The sequence below is a fragment of the Diplotaxodon limnothrissa genome, linkage group LG4, assembly GCF_057381915.1.
Source record: "Diplotaxodon limnothrissa isolate DT_005_m linkage group LG4, D_limnothrissa_male_GT1.1, whole genome shotgun sequence".
Taxonomy (NCBI): Eukaryota; Metazoa; Chordata; class Actinopteri; order Cichliformes; family Cichlidae; genus Diplotaxodon; species Diplotaxodon limnothrissa.
The window spans coordinates 3,451,680-3,475,028 of record NC_140599.1 but is presented as its reverse complement, the minus strand read 5'-3'; the positions used below and the strand labels follow the sequence as shown (position 1 = coordinate 3,475,028).

Sequence of the window (23,349 nt, the reverse complement as noted above, 5' to 3'; positions counted from 1 at the left end):
CCTGACACTGATCAGTGTTACGGTGTAGTGTCTGCGTGGCAGTGGAGCCACAGAGGTAGGCGGAGGAGCTGCGCTTCTGTTGCGCAATGCGTAGTATCGGGCTGTTGGGTCAGCACAGAGGAGTGGACGTTCTTATTTCTGGTCAACTTTAACTGACAGCAAAGCCTCGGTAGCTTAACTGTCAGCTTTTACGCCAACGCGAAGAAGCGTGAGAGCTGAAAGCTTGGTGTCGCGGTGTGAGAGCTGAATGCGTCCCGATTTTCTGCGAGTGCCGCTGAACTCCGAACAGGTGTTGGGAGGCGCGCCGCCCGGAGAGCGAACATGTCCAATGGGAGAGAGACAAACGCCGCGGAAAAGTGAGTACGGGAGGCGAGTGAAAAGTCAAGGACACGTCAAAAGTTGGAGTTGTTTCCCACAAAGTGTTTATGTGTGGGTCTGTCCACTTCAGCGGTGACATATCGCCCGGCAAATGTTGAAAAGCCACCTGTGCAGATCTATAAATGTGATTATTCGCCTTTGTCTGTAGCAGGGAAACGTGAATGAGCAGAACTTTTTTCAATGTTTTTAAAAAGTTTGTGCTGCACCAGGAAGGAGACTTGTGTAGTTTCGCATTCTTTCACGTAGTGAAACGGAGAGTGTTACTTCAAACTACAAGTTAAAAAAACTCAATTAGGCTTCCGTATGTTTTTAATCGAATATTTTGTCCCACTTGCTGCGATCTTATTAAACAACGAGTCTTTTAGGCAAATTTCACAAAGTAAACACGCCTGCATGTAAACGCGGATGTCAGCTTTAACTGGGAGGCATGCTAATCGCTGAACCCGAATAGATCTGGTCCATTATCTCATGCTAATACTGCAAGGCTTGTTTTACCCTGAGTCACAGGTGTGTGTGTGTGTGTGTGTGTGTGTGTGTGTGTGTGTGTGCAGCAGCTCCTCTGAGATGACCCTGAAAGAGTGTTTGGATGACTGTATGGAGGCGTTGGATCTCTTCCTTAACAACCACTTCAATGAGAGCCTGGAGAAGCTGCGACCAAGGTGACACAACAATCCATAGTCAGGTTTTAGCTCTCCGGAGGTTTCATGTAACTCTTACGATGCAGGCTGTATGCGCTTGTGGTGTTCTTGCTTTGTTTCACAGTGTTCACATTTTCAGTGTGATGTCAGCAGTATTTTAGCCTTTGGTGATATTTAGAGACTTCTATGGTGTGAACCGTGAAGCAGTGGCCTTCCTGTCAGGCTTCAGTTCTCCAGGATATGAAGTGTTTGCCGAAGCTGACGCCCAAGGTCTGACTGATTCAACAGCGTACAGACTGTTAGGCCTGCAAAATAAACACTGTGCACAAGACGGACTGGGATGGTGGAAGAGATAGAAAGAATAAAAAGAGCCAGATATTTACTCTTATCTTTGCGCAACAGGGAAATGCAGTAACTACATGTTTGCTTACAGCCTGAGGTGTGTGATGTTGATCCTGCAACTCTGTGTTTTTATGTAGAGTGAATGAGAGCATGTACCATGCTCTTATCTACGCCACAGTGTTGGAAATGCAGGCAATGATGACTTTCCAGCAGGATGACATCACCAATGCAGGAAATACCATGAAGAGTGCCCAGGAGGTCTGTCAGAGGTCAGGATGTCGAGATTGTTGTCCCCTGATTCTGTCTTACAAAGGTTAACGATGGTAACACCCCCCAATCCTCAGCTTGGATGCAGTGAACTATTCTTCCACATTCCATGAGCCACAGAGGCAAATATTAAGAGCTGCATGTACTTTTATGGCTCCCATGTGACCATAGTACCAGTTTGACTGTGTTTGCATAATAGAATTCGCAATAGCAACTTCTTAGATAAGAGAAAATAGACACATTTGATTGGCAAATGGTTGATGTGTCAGATAACATGGCTGCAGTAGTCAGTGTCTGAGTGTCCTGAAGTGCCATTTGATTTTTATTTTCAGGTTTCGACGGAAGTCTTCCAGCCTTTCCAACAAATCAGCCGGGGGGTCACTTTCTGAAGGTAAAAGGCTTAAATGTGCCACTCGTGTAGTTTTAAAGGATCCTTCCAAAAATGCAGTGGAGAAATGTCTACTGTAAGTCATTTTATTTAGTTCCATTTTTTTGAAGAAGCCAATTTCCCCATCTGCCTGTACTTAAATAGATATCTTTAAGCACCCCTGGACGTTGCATATTCGGTGGGGAAAACGTTTCTTTACTCATGCCAGTTCTTTCTGCAGTCTAGGAAGAGTCTGACACTAAGTTACTACATCTGGATGAACAGAATCCACATTTTGGAATCCTCTCAAAAAGTTCCATTACACATTGATATACCAACGTGATCTCAGACACTGCTAAAAAACTGATCATAAGCGTGCATAATTTTTACTGTGTGTGCCACCTTGGTTTAATGTGATACCATTCCAACATGCTGTCATGTATTTTGCATGTAGTTTTTTCCAGTGTAGCTGAGGCTGATGGGAGTGCAGGTTGTAGACATATATAGGAAAAATGAAAATGACAGTTGAGCTAAGAAAAGAAAACCAGGATAACCAAAGAATTACAGTTTAACAATGCATGGAAGTGTTACTAATGTTGGCTCAAAATTATCCTGCAACCAAAGTTATAGATGTTGAGTATTTCAGAATGCAGCTATGTGATTGGCTGGCAGACTCATACTTGTACCTGTAGATCTGCTTTAACAGTGTGACTTAAAGTGCCTTAAACAGATCAGAGAACCTAGAAAAAGGAAAATGAACAATAGTTGTTCCAGCACTGACGGACCCCAGCTATTAATGAACACATTCAGGCAACTTTTGTTTTTCATTCCTTGCTGTGATGCAGCAGTGAAACCATTCTTTCTGCAGTTGACTCGCCGCTCTGAACCGTTGAGGCTAGGACCCTCAGCTCAGAGTTCTTCCTCTCCACATTGCCACATTCTTGCATAAAGGGGCCTGTATGTCTGATATTATAGGGTCTTGCACTATATCAGGGGTGTCAAACTCAAATACACAGTGGGCCAAAATTCAAAACTGGAACAAAGTCGCGGGCTAACATTAATATTTATTGAAAAAAAAATCTTCCTCCAGATATAAGAATGAATCTTTTCTTATGGACTCAAATAAGTTTTGCTGGAAAACTGAATATGGAACAAGCAAAGCTTAATACTAAACAATATATATATTAGCTTTATAATACCAGTAGGCCAGCTCTAATAGTAATTTGGTATGGCTTCGCGGGCCAAATGTAATTAGGCTGCGGGCCAAATTTGGCCCACGGGCCAGAGTTTGACACCTATGCACTATATAAATAAAATGTATTCGAACTGATAAGCTGACTAAATGTCTTCAGTCAGGATTGCATATGGAGGGTTAAGCTAGGAAGCACCTGCCTGGTAGATGAACACCAAACACAGGAGTATACCTAGATTTTACACTTCATCATATATAATTTATCATTTAATCTGTGTATACATGGATGTGTTTTTGCAGTGCAGCTCCATGCAGAAGTCTGTTATGCAGAGTGTCAACTCCAAAGAGCTGCCCTCACCTTCCTGCAGGTGCAGTATGCTAATATCCTTCTAACAAAGTAACAATTTCTCTACACTTTCAAAAACAGCACAACCTCCCAGTCTAGTCTTCTTAAGGCTGCACAAGCTGTAGAACCTGCCTCATATAACACATAGCATGCAAAAACCATTTGTGTCATGTTAAATTTGTTTGCAAACAACACACAGGTAAACTGTAGCGATGCATTCCTTGCACTGTTTTGCAGGATGAGAACATGGTGAGTTTTATCAAAGGAGGAATCAAAGTACGAAACAGTTACCTTATTTACAAGTAAGTAAACAATGAAACAAGAAGCTGTTTTTAAGTAAATGTGTAATGTTTATAATGCAGTATAGTAATTAAAGTAATTCTGAACTTTACTTTCACTTGTCTGTATTTAATGTCTAAACAGAAATCAGTCACTAAAACATATTTGCACTGTGATTATTAAACGGCTACTTCACCAGTTTTACAGTTGAAGGATTTGCTGATTTATCACAACTGCAAGTCCAGAATATTGTGAGATACAAGAAATGATGAAGTCAAAGCAGTCTCGAACAAGTGTTTCCTGAACGCTTCCATGTTTTTACTTTTCATTAACCTCTGTAGTAAAACGGTGATATGATAAGCTGTGTGATTAGAAATGCTTGTCTTTCATAACGCAGAGAGCTGCATTCCTTCATAAAATCGCACCGCTGTCTCAAAGAGCCCAGCCACGTTCACTTAGAGGGAGGAATAGCATTCGGGATAGGGGCGTTTAACCTGGTATGTCCCACATTATATATTTGCACTGCTGGGTGGCTGCATGTGTATAATTACGTGTTTGTATTATTCCGTTTATCAGATCTTCTTTGCTTACAGACTCTCTCTCTCTTCCCTCCGCGGATACTCAAAGTTTTGGAGTTTGCAGGCTTCTCTGGAGACAAGGTGCAATGAACATACACGCCCACCTCTGTGTATTTAATCATTAGCTGACAGCTGTTATTTTATGATACTTTCTGTTTTCTTTTTAATCCTGTTCAGGAATACGGCTTGTCTCTTTTGAACGATGGTGCGACGGGGATGAACTTGCGCTCTATGCTGTGTGCTCTGCTGCTGCTCTGCTACTACACCTTCCTCACATTCATACTAGGTAGTGCTAAAAATCAGGGTTTTTTTTAATCATTCCTACAAGATGCCTGTGTTATATTATATGTCCATTTTATCCTCTCAGGGACAGGCGAGGGAGAGGTGGTGGAAGCTGAGAGATTGCTGAAACCTTTCCTTCTGCGTTACCCACGGGTAACTTACTCTAATTATTTATAAAAGCTTTATAAAAACTTGTCTGTATTCAACTATTGTCCTTACTGGACTAGAGACTATGAGACCTTTCAGTCAGGTTTCAGGGCCTTTCGTGGTACTGAGTCTGCTTTTATCCTTCTATCTCAGTTTTGCTGGACTTGAGTGCTGCTTTTAACCTTTTTGACTGTGACTTACTCAGTGAGCGCTCGGAGACTGTGCAGCAGTCAAGCATGTGACTCCCCCTGGGTAACACTTTCCTATGTCACTTAATGTGACACCTGGAGTTCCACAGGCATCTGTCCTGTTCTGTTTTTCTTTGCTGCATGCTCCCTCATGGTCAAATTATCTGCTAACATAACATTTCTTTTCATATACAGATGATTTATGGTTGTATTTACCTTTTGAGTCTTGGAAATCACTATTACATAAGAAGGCTCGATGAGTACATTTTTGGATATCCCACACTTTCTTACAGTTAAGTCAGTTCAAAACCGAAGCTCTCCAGTATTAACTGAGAGGCTGAAGCATTGCCTGAGCTATTTAACTCCTTTTATTAAAAACACAGCTTAAAAACTTGTGACACGTTTACAATTAGACAAACAAATCAATGCTGCGGTAAAGATCAGTTTTTTCCACCTCAGAAAAACCTCCAGACTAAAAACATCTTTGCAACCTTCTGATCTGCAAAGGATTATGCATGTCTTTGTTACTTCTAAACTGGAATATATTGGAGTATAACTCTATACTGTTATTAGCCTTGCACTGGCTAATTACAGAATCCAGTATCCAGAAGCCTTTAATGGGGTTGTATATACATATGTGGTAGATAATGCTGCAGGATCATTAATGTTGGCTTCTCGGTCAGTCTGATCACGTTGTGGTCAAACTTATTTCAGAAGGAGCTCGTGTCTTTGCTGTTGTTGCACTGAAACACTGACCTCAGACATCAGCTGTAACAGGTTTTGTATTTAAGGACAAACCTTTTTTGTTAAGCGTTTGGAAAATGCTGGTGTCTAGAACTGTAATTGGATGATGGGCTGCTGTTGGGACGTGTCATGTAAACATGGTGAATGTGTGCAACGTCAGTTTTGTTATTCTATTTTATTTTAGTGTAAAGCACTTTGGTTTTAAAAGTGTTATAACGATGTTGTTTACCAACTGTGTGTTAGTCTCCTGTAAATGACTCACAGACTGGGGTGGATATGCATTGTTGCTAACAGACAACATTTGAGGTGGAAACATTATGTGAGAAAATCAGTTCCTGTCAGTTTAATTGTGATTGGTTGATTCAGTCTGCAAGTGTGAGATAAAATGGAAAAAGGAGTCCTAAAAACATTTGAGGCTATTTTATTGAACTTTTCAGGGTTTCCTTGTGACTAGCTGGCCTGTAACTACAGGGGTCCAACAAAGAATGGCCACGCATCATACTGATGTCTTCGGAAATTTATTTCTCTCTCTCTCACACTCTTATTGTCTTCAGACACCGTGAAAACTGAAGAAACACAAAGTTTACAACATAAATGTTTTGAGCTTATCAGTCTCTCATATCAGTGTCCATAAACAGTCTTGTGCAAGCAGAACAGAAAAATGCACAATAATGGATATCACAAAAATGTCCTCTCATTACCAGTGTAGAACACGTATGCAACATTATACAAACAATATACATGAAACCATACCGTGTGCGCCTCTTGGACCACATGCAGAATAACATTAACGCTGAGGCTGTAGATGCATCGGTAGCCATGTATCCATGCTAGCTCCACAATGCCATGGTTGTGCTCTCAACCAAACTCTGGTCATGTGACAATTACAAACTTTACCTCATACAAACATTACAGCACTTTACACATTACAGCATGAATCTATCACAGAAACATGAAATAACCAACTTTATTTTAACTGTCTCAGGGACAGTTACATGGCCTGCTGGTTAGTGTGTCAGCAGTTAGTTTACCAGCTATGGTAAACCTTCGAGGTAGTCATGATGTTTCAACCATATACTGTACCACAGACTAAACTATGATTCAAGCATTTAAAAAAAACCCTTGAAGACAGCTATCACCCCCAACCCAGTAATGTCTTTTGCAGTCCAGAGCAGCTCAGTTCAAGGCTGTCATAATCAAACGCTCTGCTACGTTAGGCAGCAGAATATAGCTTCCAGTTTTCCTTCCATGTTGTGAGTCCCATGGAAATAAAATCTCTTGTTTAATCAATACAAAGAATGAAAACTAGCGTGCCTGCACTCCTGTCAGTGCCATTGTGTCTTTTGTAACTGTCGGTAGCACTGGCTGCTCTTCAAATACGTCCATGTTTACATAACGAGTAAGTATTTGGAGAAGAGTCTTTTGGTTTGCTGCTTCAGATTTGACTGATTTTATTTTTTTAAATAAATACACCAACTTATGGAACGTCGATACTGTTCTTTAGAGTTCATTATTAACGTGTCATTTCTGTTTTGATGTTTAAATGTTTTAGTTTTGATGACATGGCAGAAGCTGACTGCATTGTAGTCAGCACTGTGACAACTGGCTGATTAATAAACACATTTCTGATGATCAAATTGTTTTTTTTAATCTAAATGTGACCTTTTTTAAGTTCCCCATTAACTGAATGTGTTTGGGTTTCTAACATTTGGCCAGGCAGTGCAGGACACAGGGCTGTAGGAATTTTTAACTCATAATTTTTAGTATTTGAAGTCAGCACAGTAGTATGGTGGTTAGCTGGATTTGAATCCAACAGCCAGCCTTTCTGTGTAATGTTGGCATAGGTTTCCAGGTACTCTGGCTTTCTCCCACAGTCCAAAGACTGTTTAGGTTAACTGGTGGCTCTAAATTGTCTCTAGTGTGAATGTGAGTGTGAATGGATGTCTGTCCCTCTCTGTTAGCCCGCTATGTTGGCGAACTATCTGTAATGTACCCCGTCTCCCTCCTTATGACCACTGGAATAGGCTCCATCCCAGTTCTGACTCTGAATTGGATAAGCAGAAGAAAATGGATGGTGGGATGACATTAGTTGAACTCATATTTGCACACACGAGAGTAGCTGATAAGAGTGGAACTTAGCAACAAAGAACCTGTATGGAGTAATGTGGTTAAACTTTGACCAGTTGCAGTTCCATACACAGTGAAGGATCCTTATAGTGGTCAGAACAAACGTATGATAACAGATGGGAATTTTGGCCAAAAAGGCAAAACCGTATCATTTATTATTGCCAAACATTTCTGTTTTTTGTATTGCTTGTAAATGTATATTGTCTCTGACGGGTTCACGCCATAGTTTTCACACAGTCGTTGATTGTATTCACGTTGCCATCCATCCACACCTTGATTCCTTCGACCCGATACTGTCTCAAACTTCCACTCGCACGATCCTTGCCGAGGTCTCTCGTCCATGTCACGCTTGCTTCATGCCATCACTACCACTCCGCATGACGCACATTCTCGTAAATTCACAATCATTCTCTCTGCTCCACCTTTTACTCACAGCCCATCCCAGAGAACAAACTGAGCGCTCGGATGAAAATTTCTTGATCAAACACTGCCAAGAATGATTGTTGTGTGATGTGCCTGCTTCCAGGTAGATGAAAATTTAACAGTGTTTAGATTTGTACATTTTTCTCTTTTCTCTAGGGGGCCATATTCCTCTTCTTTGCTGGTCGAACTGAGGAAATCAAAGGGAACATTGATGAGGTGTGTCAAGAAAACATTGCTTGATTGCACTTCTTGAGGGTATGAGGAGCATTTATGATACGTCACTTGCTGTGGCAGTGTTTCTATGTTTTTAAGGAAATGAGCTCCAAAAAACCAGCGCCCAGTGTTAATATTAAATGTACAACATGCCTTGTCACTGTCCGTGTTCTTCTGCTCTACGGTTTAATTTCTCTGCGCTTCCAGGCGGTGAAATTCTTTGAAGACGGCTGTAAGGCCCAGCAGACATGGAAGCAGTTTCACCACATGTGCTACTGGGAGCTGATGTGGTGCTTCACGTACAAGCGTGCGTGGAAGATGGCGTACTTCTACGCTGACCTGCTGAGCAAGGAGAGTCGTTGGTCCAAGGTACAGAAATTATGACGGGAGAAGATCAGAATAAAATTTATTGTCAGACATTTTGAGGATTTAATACATGAATCCTTTCTTTATGGTTCTCCCTGTTAGGCCATGTATGTGTACATGAAAGCTGCTTACCTCAGTATGCTGCCTAAAGATGAGGCCAGGCCTTTTGGGGAGGACGAGGTAGAACTCTTTAGGTAAGCAGGGATTATATCCTTACTTCCTCTTTACCAGTATAGATGCTGTGAGGTGAGCGGTATAGTTCACGTAAATGTCTCTGTGCTTTTTGCTTACAATACAGACAATATTTAAAAAAACATAGCTACTGTGATGGCATCCTCTGCTTTCTGTTGTTCTGTTTTAAACAGTTGGGACCAGCATTTCTGCCGTCGCCATCTTGGTTGCAAAAAAATAACTAGACACAATAAAGAGGGATGTAGGTCACTGCGTCACATTCATTGGTTTGTGAATAACAGGTCCTTAACCAATGAGCATGTGGTTTCGTACAACAGATAACCCTCCATTCTGAAACGTGACATGCCTAAAAACAGAATTTTATTTCTTCAATAAGTAATATTACCACAGGTATCGCCATCTGGCGCTTTCAGTTAGAATACAGGTTTCAGGCACTTTGGTTATTGGTTTCATTTTTCACATGGATGAACACCGTGGTACATTTTACAGCTAAATGGGAGGGATATTTTTCCTTTAGAATATGAAGAAGACCAAACTTTGATGTGAAAATGTTAATTAGTGTCTTCCTGCAGATTGAGTAGGCACCAGTTTGTGGAAGCCAACATGTTGCCCTGCCATCTTGAATACAGTGGCCTGGATGGACATAGCTATTCCACTTAATCGTGTTTAATCACATATGTGGTTAGAGACCATCCACATATGTAGCAAAGGAGAAAGGAACTCACAGGTTTCTTGAAAAACGGAAAGGAAAGAGACAACATGACTGGCATCTGAATAAAATCTTATCCTCTTCCTCCTTACCTCAAGCCTCATCTCCTGATCTCACGTCAGGGCTTTAACAAAGGAAAGCATGAAATGACATTCTTATTTATTCCCAATATTGTTGCAATTAGTTATTGTCAGCAAATAGACATGCACTCGTCAAATCTCCAGACAGCTAACAACAAAACCACAAACCAAACCACAAAAACATCTTGTTGTTAGCTAACATTATATTAGCTGGTTATAAGCTAACATTAAGCCAGCTAATTATTGGCTCAAGGGTCCTAAAAGTCAAACTTTCCCTCTGATAAAAAGAGATTACATCCTTACATCACATGGGAGTTTATTTGCTAAGTCCAACAATGTTAAATCCATGTCAAAGAAATTTTCACTACTAACACTAACTAACAGCGGCTAATAGTGGTAGCCCTCAGTAACTCACCTCCGTATCGCAGTCACTGGAAAGAAGTGAGCTTCGCTGGTCAATCGATTTTTATCCTTTCACAAAGTCTTGTAGCCTACTTTACAATAAATAGACACGGACACATATTGACAGCTGAGGTAAACAGCAGAGTAACAGCCTACACTCACTACGATGCCAAACAGTCACATGGTGTACTTAGTAACTGAATCATTCGTTGGTGTGTCTTTGTATATCCCCTGTCATTTTAGACAAGTGCCCACCTTGAAGCAGAAGATAGCGGGGAAGTCTCCTCCAACGGAGAAGTTTGCAATTCGTAAAGCCAGACGCTACAAGGCTGCCCTCCCAGTCAGGTTACCTGTACCAGTTCTGGTAAGAGTTACGAAATAAAATAAACACATATAACGACTGCTATGTTTGATTAAAAGAGCGTCCCAACAATATGAACTGCTTCATTACAGGAAATGATGTACATGTGGAATGGATTCAGTATGATCAACAAGACACCAGAGCTAACTGAAGGCATGATGCAGACGTTGGTGGAGGCAGAGCGCTCTCTACTGGAAGCTCCTGGTATTGCTGCCCTTTTCCAAACTGTGAAACAGGAACACGCAGTTTTTCATGTTTGCTCATGGTGTCTGCTCCGTCCCCTGCAGTAAACGAGTACACAGTGGACGACCGCTGTGTGATCCACATGTTGAAGGGCCTTTGTTTGAAGAATCAAGGCCTCCTCCAGGCTGCTGAGGAGTGCTTTAACAAAGTGTGTTCCAGGTGAGCTCTAGCAGAGTTTCAAACGCAGGCAAGTTATTTCCTGCTCACAGTGAAAGCAGTTTCTTCAGAATCAATTAATCTTGTGTGAACAAATGAATATCAGCCTTTCATTGCAACGTTTTTTTTTGGCAACACTGGTTAACACACTGTGTTTTCTTGAATTAGTGGCAGAAGAGGGAGTACTTCAGAATCTTACTACTTTCTTCTACTAAAACCTGTAATACAAGCTTTTTACATCAGTGTTTTCTCTGATTTTCCAAACATTGCATAAATTCTGCAGGTCTTCCTTTTAAAACGTATCAGGGTAACTCTTCATTGGACGTCCTTTCAGTGCCCTGTTTGTTTTGCAGCCATAAAACTCTCATCTCACTAGGTCACAGTGTGAATATTTGCGTGGCAATCAAGAAGGACTTCCAGCTTAAATTACACTGACAGTCCTCATGAGAGACGTTTGTTTATTCACCAAATTGGTCAGCCACCTGCAGCACAACCCTCAGCCTTCCCAAGGATGCCACATTGAGTACAGTGCAGGATCAACATCATAGCCTATGTCTTAAATGAATGTCCGTGTTGAATGAATATTTAACTCGCTTCTTATTGCAGTGAAAAGAAGATCAGGTTTGACCACTACTTGGTGCCCAACTGTCTCGTGGAGCTCAGTCTGCTTTACATAGACCAAGGCAGAAGGGATGAAGCTATTAAAATACTGCACAAGGCCAAGTAAGTTACTCCTTCAGTCTTCACTCTCCATATTATTGTGAGACTGCAGCATTCTGTTTTGAATATAAAAGTTTGCACTACTTTTCTACCATTTTAGCGGCACTGGCAGGGAGCTAGAACCTTATTCAGCTGGCTTTCAACTGAACAAGCCCACATAGTGTGCCTCACATAGCCACGCGTTTTTGCTTCCATTTGAGTTCAGTCTGAGCAGATGATGAGCCCAGCTTCACTTTAGTGCCAATGGAATGTAAATGAGTAGTAAATGACACTAATTAGTTGGACGGAAGTTTAAAGTGCTGGCATGCTGCACCACAAAACAAAATTAGGTATACACTCGCTGGTCAGTTCATTAGGTACACCTTGGGTTGTCATGATAGCGGGTACGTAGCAGTCATAAAGGACTGGGCACAGTGTGCCAAGATAATATCCCCAGCAAAATTATCTCACAATCAGCCTGAACTGTTAATACAAGGCAGGGTGGATCCATGCTTTCATGTTGTTTATACCAAACGTGACCCCACCTGAACGCTGTACAAGAAGTCGAGACTCATCATACCAGGCAACTTTATTCCGATCTGCTATTGTTCAGCTTCAACGAGCTCATGTGAACTCAAGACTAGCTGACAGGAGTGGCAACCCAGTGTGGTCTTCTGCCGTTGTAGTCCATCTGCATCGAGCTTCAACACCATGTGTGTTCAGAGATGCTCTTCTGCATACTTTGGTTATAACAAGTGGTTTTGTTATTTTATTTTATGGTGTGTTAGTATTGTAGTTGATAGGTTATGGCCTGTAAATGGTAAATGGCCTGTATTTGTATAGCGCTTTTCTAGTCCCTAAGGACCCCAAAGCGCTTTACACAACCAGTCATCCACCCATTCACACACTGGTGATGGCAGCTACATTGTAGCCACAGCCACCCTGGGGCGCACTGACAGAGGTGAGGCTGCCGGACACTGGCGCCACCGGGCCCTCTGACCACCACCAGTAGGCAACGGGTGAAGTGTCTTACCCAAGGACACAACGACCAAGACTGTCCAAGCCGGGGCTCGAACCGGCAACCTTCCGATTACAAGGCGAACTCCCAACTCTTAAGCCGTTATCTTGGCGTAGTGTAAAATCGAAGCACTACGAAACAGCTCGTGTGTATCCAAAAGTAAACAACATTAGTGTACTTGTAAAACTCACAGAATCCTGAAATGCAAAATTAGGAAAATGATGTTTTTTAGGGGTTAAATAGGACTGCAGTAAAATGGTTGTTAGCAACTGTAGGGAACACTAGAGGTCACCCTATCCCTGTGTAAACATGTACGATCCATTAGCTGATAATGACTCCAGCTCTTCAAGCGTGATCCTCTTTAAGGGTGCCGATGCCAAACACTTTTATCCATTTCTCATCCATCTGCTTGTACTTTAGAAACGTGCATCCAACAGCAGCATATAATGTGTATGGCAAGTTAAGTTTCATTGCAGGACACGCCTTTACCACGTCTGCTGTTCTGACTTACAGGCACAACTACAAAGACTACTCCATGGAGTCTCGCACACAGTTCAGGGTGCACGCTGCTCTTGCCAAACTCAAGGCTGATCCCGGTGAGGATGATGACACCCACCTCTAAGACTGCTCGGGCTCCTTCCGCTGGAGTCTCCGATTCCCCTCACAGTTACAGCTACTTCAGTTTTTGACCAAAGTGCCTTTTTCAACAAGAGTACACTGGGTATGGTATTGCTGTGGTCAGGTTTACCTTTGTGTGATCATATGCACTCCACAATTTAAGCTGGACAAAGGTGTAATCTGTAGAATATTTGTCAGTGAGGCACAGCTGAGGGACCTTTAATTTCACCACCTGCCACAGGTTAACACACACTTATAGGCCATGGTTTTATTGTTTACACTGATAAACACCAAATCTTAAGCAATTGGAAGCCACGAGAAATATTTAATAGAATGAAAACCTAATGAAATGCAATGAATTTATTTTACTGTTCTAAAAGAGCTCTGTGTAATATGCAGTAGTCACTCCCGTGACGTCTAAGTACTACGAACCCTAACACATTAAAATATATTTGGCTTCTGAAAGTAATGTTTCTCCCAAATGTGGACTTTTTTTTAAATTCTGCATTCCTACAGACACACAAAAACTTTAATTTACCCTCAAAGTTTTTATTTTTCCCCACCAGCGAGTTTGGGTTGGTGTTACTTCATCATCACCGATGAGAACTTGGACCTTACAGGGTTAGACGCTGCTACTGCCACAGGTTTGGTAGTGTATGAGGTGTTGAGATGGCTAGAGCATTTCATGTGCAGCTGCACAAACATATTTTAGACAAAGATAACGAGCATGAAGGAGGACTGGCTCGTGCACTGCGCGCCCATTCTGTACGGGTGCAGCATAAGAGCACGGCAGAGCCAGTGAGGCTAAACTACGGCTTACTGCTGTTCACACTCAGCGCGTCGGTGCCGAGACACGACGTGCGCTTTTCAGAAAACTTGAGTGTAAAAATTATTTTTGTATAAATAAATTGTTCTCATGGATATCTGCAATCATGAAAATTGCTGAACTTGGCCTCGTGTCATGTTTTAAACACACCCACACCATCTGTGCAGAGGTTGTATTTATCTGGAGCAGTCCTGAAAAACTAAGTTGAAAGTTGGAATCGTCACATCTTCACAAAAGGACAAAACTTATTTTTAGCCATTTGAACGGTTCCATTGAACTGTACTACACAGCACACCTTCAAAACTATCAAACACAATCTGACCCAGGCCCAACAGTTATTTACGTCTTTAACGACTCGGTCCAAGACTATGAGGAGGCAGCAGGAGGTGCATCGGAGCCTGTTGCCTGTTCCTCTCTCAGTCTGCGTTTCATTAGTTTCTTCTTCTTCTTCTCTTCCTTTTCTATTTCAGCAACCATTTCCAAGAACTTGGGGCTGCGGGGGTCCACTGCATAGCCAAAACGCTCTCTGGCCTCAGCCAGCAACCTTGTACGGCGAGCCTTTTCCTCCTTTAGCTTCTGTTTGGTTTCACGCTTTTCTCTGCGCCAGTCTGCTATCATCTTGGGCATTTTGGCCATGTTTGCGGCAATGAGCTTCTCTCTGCGGTGAAAATAGAAAAGATAGCAGATGTTAGTGCTGTCCATCATACTGGCTGGTAATTAACATTGATTTTGAGAGAAATGTCCTGGCGTGAATATCGTGGTTTTTACAGTAAATTTGGTACAAGCACTCATGTCAGAAGAACTTAACATAACTTCAGATTCCAAAACACAATAGTCTCAAGTTGCTTCACACTGTAAGGTGAACAGTGCCCAACAATCAAGCACTTTGCAATGGTGGGAAGGAAAAACTCCCTCTAACAGGAAGAAGCCTCCGACAGAAACAAAGGGAAAAACTGCAATCATCCATCTCAAGACAGCAAATGTCTTTAAAGGTTTTCTGATCAACTGTGCCATTTGCCTAAAGTAAATAATTAATGGTCCAAACTTTGAACACGTAGTATGACTGCTGTGAAATTTAGTTTCCTGTACTGAATACTTTTCAAGATCTACATCTTTTTTTTAAAAAAGGTCTCTTTGCTAACCCTCCACACCATTTTTCCCTACATCTGATTCAATGTTTGAAGACGAATATCCTAAACACATTCACTCGCGCATTCACATCTGTGGACAATTTGGATTAATCAGTTAACCTATCCCCACAAGCTGCATGTCTTTGGACGGTGGGAGGAAGCCGGAGTACCCGGAGGGAACCCACGCAAACACGGGGAGAACATGCAAACTCCACACAGAAAGGCCTGATGGTGGAATTGAACTCAGGACCTTCTTGCTGTGCAGCAACAGTGCTAACCACCGTGCTGCGGTGTACCCCGCCTCTCGCCCTATGCCAGCTGGGATAGGCTCCAGCACCCCCTGCGACCCTGAAAAGTATAAGCGGAAGCAATTGGATGGATGGATATCCTAAACACTGTTAAAAGATAAAAGGCTGAACTTTTCATTGCCCTAAATCAGGGTCTTTAATCTCCGGTGTCTTCAGTGTCTGAATTTTAATTTCATTTAAAAAGAATCAAGTGTTCCTGCAAAGTCTAAATTTGAGCACACACTAATAAAAATATGCCATATTGCAAAAGACTATTTCTGAATCATATGTAGTTGTAATAAACAGTGTAACAAAGCATGCAGAATAGTTTAACGTGAAATTCTTAGTAAAAAAAATGAAGAAAATGGTATTTTCATGCTGGATGGAGCAGATATTAGTCATGCCACAAAAATATCAGTAGGTATTATTATCTGAACAGAACAAAATTTGAGTTTCCAGATGGTATTTTGATTTTAACTAAGATAAGAAATTTGTTCAGATTTTTCATTTTCAAGTCCTACTCTACCTATCATTTCAAGACCTAGTGCCCTGGAGCTGACTAATAATTCAGGTTTAGTTTGAAATGTACAAAGAGATATTAAAATGCAACAATGTAGCATTTTTATTTATGTATTACAGTTGTTGCAACACTCATTTAGACAGTCAACACACCGACCGTCTGATCCCTGCTTGCCTGCAGCAGTCGTGACATTAGGTTAGCATCTTGTGTCAGATTACCAGTTCGGCCATTTAGACACCACAGCTTGACCTCGCAAGACTACTCCTGTGAAATCATCCTGTTTGCATGACTCGTTTAATACATAAAAATAAATGTAGCCAAAGTTTTTACACTGCCACCTGAATTAGACTCCTGCAGGGCAGTAGCTCTCAAAAATGAAACGTATACATATATTTAAGAAATTATGTTCTCAGTTATAATTACAGTACCATCTGGAAACTCCAGTATTTCATTCTTTCAGTTTCGTTTTCTTTTTTCATATTTTAACTAGTCAACACAAACATTTTTGATGTATCTACCCTAAACTAGAAATCCTAATTCAATTTAATGTTAGGAAAGACCAGTGAGTTTTTAACTTTAATCGTTTTTGGAGATATTGATGTCCAAATATGGCCTAAAATTTCAAGGACTGTGAAAAAAACCCATCTGAAAGTCAATATACAAGTTCAAATTTAGCCATAACATTTTTATGCAAATCAGAAATGGTCAAGCAGAAGGCCGGTGCTGTCAGTACACTCCTGCAGTGTTTTAGATTAACTGAAGGCTTTCAAGGGAACTTTTTAGAACAACCTGATAATAATAAATTAATTTGTCCAACCTAAAAGTAACAAATGCGTAAACTAGTTTTTCAGCATCACTCTCAGACAGGATGTTTCTAATTTTAGAGATACTGCACAGATGAAAGAAAGCAGTCCTACACATTTGTTTAATATGCGTGCTGAAGGACGTGTCCTGGTCAAACTGACTGCAAGATTCCTCACAGTGTTACGGGAGGCCAAGGTAATGCCATCCATGGTATCTGGATATACACCAAATACAGTGATTAATCTTAAGGTTAGCCCGTCAAAATAAAACTTTTTCAAAAACCCTGAAAAACAAAACAACAACAACACAAACACAAACATCAGCCTCAGATCAACTTTGTCTGACATACTAGTTTCAAGGGAAGCGGCAACGGTAAACAACGGACCTGTGGACATACTCCAAAGCAATAAGCTAATAAAACGATGCCTAAGCTTTAAGCTTAAGTAGCTTTCTTTTTACCTGGCTAAATCACCATGGTAACTTGTGCTGAGAACATAACTTGGTCCAGAACAGTTTATGTTTGGAGTGTGTGTTTAAAATCAGCTGGAAGCGCCACGTTTTCACCATTTATTAAGTCTACAGTCTGTTTTGTGTGCGATATAGGTCCTCTCCTCCACTTTGCACATGCAAACTGTCGAGCTGTCCCCTCCCAACACTGCTGAATGAAGCCCAGCTGCAACGTTAAAGCAGTGCAAACTGTGTTATTGTCACTGGAATTTGCTTTTATGTTTGATCCCTCTGTAGTTCCAGCAGTCTTTTGCACAGCTGGAACTACAGCGACTTGGACACAGATTAGAAAACTGATCAGTTACATTTGCTATCCATCACCAAGAATGCCAATTAAATTGATCTGGAGACTAAACTTCCACATGTCCTTTATTAAGCTATGGGACTGTTTAATGTTCACTAATTCCTCTCAGTGTGTCTCTAACTGAAATAAGAGGCACTCGACTGATTCAATTTGTCTGGAGGAAGAGCCAGATGATGTGTCACAGTCTCCAACTCCATCCAGGAGTTTTGTTAAACCAGCTAACACAAAGAAAGCCGTCAATGAAGAAGGAGTTTTGGATCAAACTGTTTCACTTTTCTGAAAGTGAGAAGTGTAAAGCTGTATTTGTGTTAACATAATGGCAGCTTTTTCCTCCATATTGCATGAATGGAACAGAGAATGGGAATAAAGGGCTTTGTGCCGGGGGTCAGCTCGTCAGCAAATGTTTGAAGAAGAAAAACTGAAACTCCATCTGGCCCACTGGTCTTATTAAAGTGCAACTTTAAGAAGGAAAACAAAAACTTGGCCACAATACTTGGATATCACAGCTACACTTCAGAAAACCAACTGCGGACTTTAATCCATCACACAAATCTAAATGAGTTTAAAAGTATTACAGTTTCAAGAAGTTTGTCCTTAGAGATTAATGTAATTGTTGATTCAGCTGTGGTACACTACAAACTGGTCACGTAAGCCCAGAAACCATCAGTAAAGTGTTTCGAGAAGTCAAGACAGAAAGGCCTTCATCCATAGACTTGTACAGGACCAGAAGTCAATGTAAAGCCATACGTATCACCATCTGGTGGCCATTCAAAAGAATACACGTTAAAGGTTATTACACTTTGGCTTCACGCTCTTGAAGCTACGCTCGTCTTTTATTACCGTCTATGGTTTATACTCATGATGACATCAGAATGCCTGCGTGCAGGTGCTGCTATGCTTAGCTGAGGTCAGTTCACAGCTGATACCACCACAGCAAATTCAAGGAATGAGACTTGAGCATTTCTTGGAACATCTAGGACTACACTGATTAGACTGGACCTAAAAGATGGATGGCGATGTTTCACATTGGTTAGTGAGGTCATTTTGAAGCCCTGAGCTGAGTATTTGTGCTGTTGCCGTTTTGAAACCACATCTGATGAGTGAGGCGTTGATCTGTGTGTTACACTGTGGGACTCTGCAGGTTCGCAGTGTGACAACACAATCACGAGGTATACCCGCTGATGGTGCTAAATGAACAACATGTTTCCCACAGGCGATGTCACTACCCGATCCGTACCGGAAACCCGATCGGTACCCCGCATGCGCAAATCTTACGTCACTTCCTCTCTTTGCCAACATTGCGACATTCAATATATTTGAATGATGCGGTTAGCGCCCAGTTAGCTCCTAGCATTTCTCAACAGCTCTGCCTCCTTTTCGACTGCCCGGGACATTTAAACAATGGATAATCCGTATACAAAGAAATTCATGCTTTTCTCCTCAACAGAGAGCGTCCCCCGATTGAGCAACAGCGCCGTAAAATAAGAAGAATGGCGCCTAATTACAGAGTTAATAATGCCGACTTTGTAATATCTCACGTGTAGATTCATCAGCCAGATGAAGTGTTTACTGACAATTGACAGTGATAGCGCACATCATCATCACTATTCCAACAATCCTCTCCTCACAGACGAGCATAAACACACTCGACTATCGCTAAATCAGATTTAACACACGTTTGTAATGACGCTAATTCAGTTTATAATAGGGTTTATTCGCTCGGTCAGCAGGTGGCGGTATCCTCGTACACTGGGGAGTAAACTGCCATTAAACGAACAGAAGAAGAAGAAAACATCTGCACATGCGCGGTACGGATCGGGTAGACCCGATTTGTACGGTCAGACTTTACACATGCGCAGTAAGGATCGGAGAGTCCTGATCCGTAACTTTCTTTTTATTTTTCGTTTTTGTCTACATTGTACTGAAATGCTTCATTATTGCAACCATTTTAAGATATACTTGTTATTCTTAACATCTTAACAGATACTGACCCATAACTATCGTAAAACGCTACGACCGGAAGTAGAAACCTTTCGCGCATGCGGGGTACCGATCGGGTTTCCGGTACGGATCGGGTAGTGACAGGCTTCTATACCTATGCACATATTTTCCAAACAAAGGAGTCACCCCTGGAAAAAAAAAAGTTTACTTCACTTCTCAAACTTCAAAGCTTCGTGCATCTTTAGTTTACAGTCTATGGTAGGGCTGCTCAATTAATCGAATTTTAATCACGATTACGATCTGGGCTTTCAACGATCATTAAAAATGACTGAGCCGATTATTAGCCCCTCCCTCGTGCTTTACTCTCGCGCTGCTCCGTGTGGCAAATCGAGCGCACCTCTCTGCATTTCGAACACGTGTCACAACAATTAAGAGCAGCGGTCTCCAACCTTTTTTTGCACCACGGACCGGTTTATGCCCGACAACATTTTCACGGACCGGCCTTAAGGTGTCGCGGATAAATACAACAAAATAAAACTAGTACCGGTACCGAAAAAAAGATTTATTCATAACACACATGAAAAGACCCAGGAAAACCGAGTAAACGATAAAAGCGATAACAAAATAACACTGAAAACCGATAAAAACCCTGAAAACCAGACATTTCACACCTGAGCCTCAACTCTCGCGGCCCGGTACCAAACGACTCATGGACCGGGACCGGTCCGAGGCCCGGGGGTTGGGGACCGCTGATTAAGAGGACCCGAGGGAAGCTCGGAAAGCTAAGCAGAAGTTATTTGGAGAGGAGAGTGACTGCTGTTGGTTGAAAAGAGGTTAAAAAAAAACTTCAGTGGTGTGGAAACATTATGGGTTCAGTCAGACGTGGATCAAGTGGACACAGTGTGTAAACTTTGCTACGGTGTAGCTGCACCACAGAGCAACACTGCAAAGCTCACTAAACATAGAAGTTTACATTTTTCATTGATTTTTATATTGTAAACATTTGCACTGTTATCAGTATTTGCACTGTTTTATATTATTTTTTGACAATCTTTAAAGTCATTATTCAACACATTGTTATTGTTAAATAAATATCGTCAAATAATCGAGATCTCAATTTCAGTGAAAATAATCGTGATTATCATTTTTGCCATAATCGAGCAGCCCTAGTCTATGGTATCAACTCTGGGGAAGTTTCTTAAGATATGTTCAAGCTGGTGACTCTCATTATAATTATAACATACCTGTCTGTTTTAACAAGGATGGTTGTGTACATTTAAAGCTTCCTTGAGTCTCATGAAAGACATCTCGATCTCTGATTAACCAAAGTACGCCATCATCCATGCAGAGAACTAGAAAGTTAAAAGCCTTTTCCAGTCTGTGACTAAGCTAAAAGCTCAATGTGCAAGACAAGAACATGACAAAAGGCGTGGAATATGTTGTAAAATGAAAACATTAAGTCATTAAGCACATTTTCATATTAAAGTAACTAGTTCACAAACAGGGTCTCCGCTATGTGATCCAACAAAGAAACAAACTGGATGTGATCCAAGGAGTGCGGCCAAGGTTTTTTTTTAAAAAGTTGCACTCTAATGAGACCAGTGGGCCAGATGGTGTTTCAGTTTCTTCTTCTTTAAACATTTGCTGACGAGCTGACCCCGGCATGGAGCCCTTTATTCCCATTCTCTGTTGATATGTGCTGCATTCATACAATATGGAGGAAAAAGCTGCCGTTACTACAGCTCCAAAAAAAATAAAAATAATATTTTTTTAAACTTGCCCACAGAAACAAGGGAAACAAGATCAAAGAAAACCAATCACGCCTCTGATTCTTCACAATTATCCATCTTCTTCTACTTATTTGGGCCCAGATCAGCAGCCGAAGCAGAGAAGCTCAGACCTCCCTCTTCCAGCTACCTCCTGTAGCGAATCCAGGAGCCATCCTTGTCACAATCCAGAATGACCTCAGCTGGCTTCTTTCAATGTGGAGTAGCGGCTCTACTCTGGGCCTCCCCTAAATGACCAAACCCCTCACCCCATCTCTAAGGGAGACATCAGCCTTCCCTTCAGAGAAAGCTCATTTCCACTGCTTGTATCCACAATCTCATTGTTTCGGTCACTACCCAAAGCTAGTGTGAGGATGTAGATTGACAGGTAAATCCACAGCTTAACTTTTAAGCTCAGCTCCACTCACACCTGAACACGACCCTGAAATTGTTTAATTCCTCCAGTTGGGCCACTCCGAGTCCTCGACTGTAAAGATGGATGGTGAAGTCCACTCCTCAACTCGGAGTGGGAAGAACCATGGCCTCAGACTTGGAGGTGCTCATTCTCATTCCTGCCTTTTCACACTTTCAAAAGCTTATGCCACAGTTCTCATTTTACTAGCATGGTTTGGGTCATATGAGAAGGAAGGACCTCCTGTGATGAAACGTGAAATTGACGTAAATCACACAGTTTGGCTTTTGCAGTGACTACAGGCCAGCACAGATGGAACGTTTTGGACTTCATTTCACCACTAATAAAAAAAAGACACCCATATCCATCTACTACAGCTGGAAGAAGGAGCACTGAAGGGTTTCTCACTACATGTGGAGCCCAAGCACCTTACTAAGGTTTTCTTTCAATGTCTCTTTAGGATGGTGGAAGACAGCTGGATTTGTCCACACATTTTCCTCTATACATTTAAAACCAGACCCTTTTCAATGGGTAACAATTCATTAGGCCCGCCACGCTGGTACAGAAGGGAGCTAAAGCCTGCCACTCTACCTTCTTCAGTACACTTAAGACAAGCTTCTATTTTATTAGATACAATTTCTAATTCGATTTGATTTTACATTAGCTTATTTAAAAATCCTGCTTTAAAAAGTGCTCTTTTTAAAAGCTTGAAAGAGAGAACTATGAAAACGTGTTGCTAGTTACTCTGTAAACGTGTTTGACAGAATGACAAACACTGGTGAGGACGTTGTCCGATAATGGACGCACTGACGTTAGCCATGTAGCCTTACCTCGCCAGCCGTTTTTCCCTCTCCTCCTTCTCCCTGGCTTCTATGTTCTTCAGCATCACCTCTAGCGGGGGATGCCACTGGGTTTCCTCCGCAATAATCTTCTCCAGCTCCTCATGTGTGGGCCACAGAGATGCAGGATCGATGCCCGACACAGAGCCATACCGACCGAACAGCTTCTTATCGTAGCGGGCTGTCTTCTGCCATTCCGGCGTCTTCTCGCTGTCCTTGTCCGGGATGTACGGGTTCCGGAGGTTCAGCTTTAGAGGTTTGGGATTATAGGACGCTGTTTGTGATAAAGATCCACACGGAGAGTTTACAGAAAGCACAGCTTTACAAGATGAGAAGTCCTTTAAAGTCCTACATAAGGCAGCCGTCCTCCTGCACAGCATGGACGCCGCCATGTTTCTTCTAACACAAGAAGGACCCGGAGTGAAGTCATAGATGCCTACCGCAGTGCCTGTTCAATGCGACAGATGACCGTTCCGTGTGGTTTTTACATTCTTAATGTGACAGTAGTTTATTTTTTATGCAGTTTATTTTTATAACGTAGGGGCAGCACGGTGGCACGGTGGTTAGCACTGTTGCCACACAGCAAGAAGGTCCTGAGTTCAATTCCTCCATCAGGCCGGGGTCTTTCTGTGTGGAGTTTGCATGTTCTCCCCGTGTT

General features: G+C 41.8%; 2 protein-coding genes across 3 annotated transcripts; one reads left to right on the top strand and one right to left on the bottom strand.

Moving 5' to 3' along the window:
* The first annotated feature begins 102 nt into the window (after positions 1 to 102).
* Positions 103 to 14,329, top strand: LOC146633044 (tetratricopeptide repeat protein 39A). 2 transcript variants are annotated; one of them, XM_085351297.1, is made up of 18 exons: positions 103 to 356; positions 933 to 1,037; positions 1,496 to 1,627; positions 1,958 to 2,016; positions 3,485 to 3,552; positions 3,768 to 3,832; positions 4,207 to 4,306; positions 4,403 to 4,468; positions 4,565 to 4,673; positions 4,755 to 4,822; positions 8,455 to 8,514; positions 8,719 to 8,880; positions 8,980 to 9,071; positions 10,504 to 10,624; positions 10,714 to 10,825; positions 10,909 to 11,023; positions 11,627 to 11,743; positions 13,251 to 14,329. In XM_085351297.1, the coding sequence occupies exons 1-18, from the start codon at positions 322 to 324 to the stop codon at positions 13,357 to 13,359; spliced, it is 1,695 nt and encodes a 564-aa protein (XP_085207423.1). In that variant the 5' UTR covers positions 103 to 321; the 3' UTR covers positions 13,360 to 14,329. The 2 variants fall into 2 exon arrangements, with proteins under 2 accessions (XP_085207423.1, XP_085207421.1); XM_085351295.1 differs by having other exon boundaries at positions 930 to 1,037.
* gadd45gip1 (growth arrest and DNA-damage-inducible, gamma interacting protein 1) lies at positions 13,516 to 23,083 on the bottom strand. The gene is made up of 2 exons (XM_085351298.1): positions 22,683 to 23,083; positions 13,516 to 14,839 (listed from the first exon to the last, which is right to left on the bottom strand). The coding sequence occupies exons 1-2, from the start codon at positions 23,081 to 23,083 to the stop codon at positions 14,548 to 14,550; spliced, it is 693 nt and encodes a 230-aa protein (XP_085207424.1). The 3' UTR covers positions 13,516 to 14,547.
* Between the last annotated feature and the right edge of the window lie 266 nt (positions 23,084 to 23,349).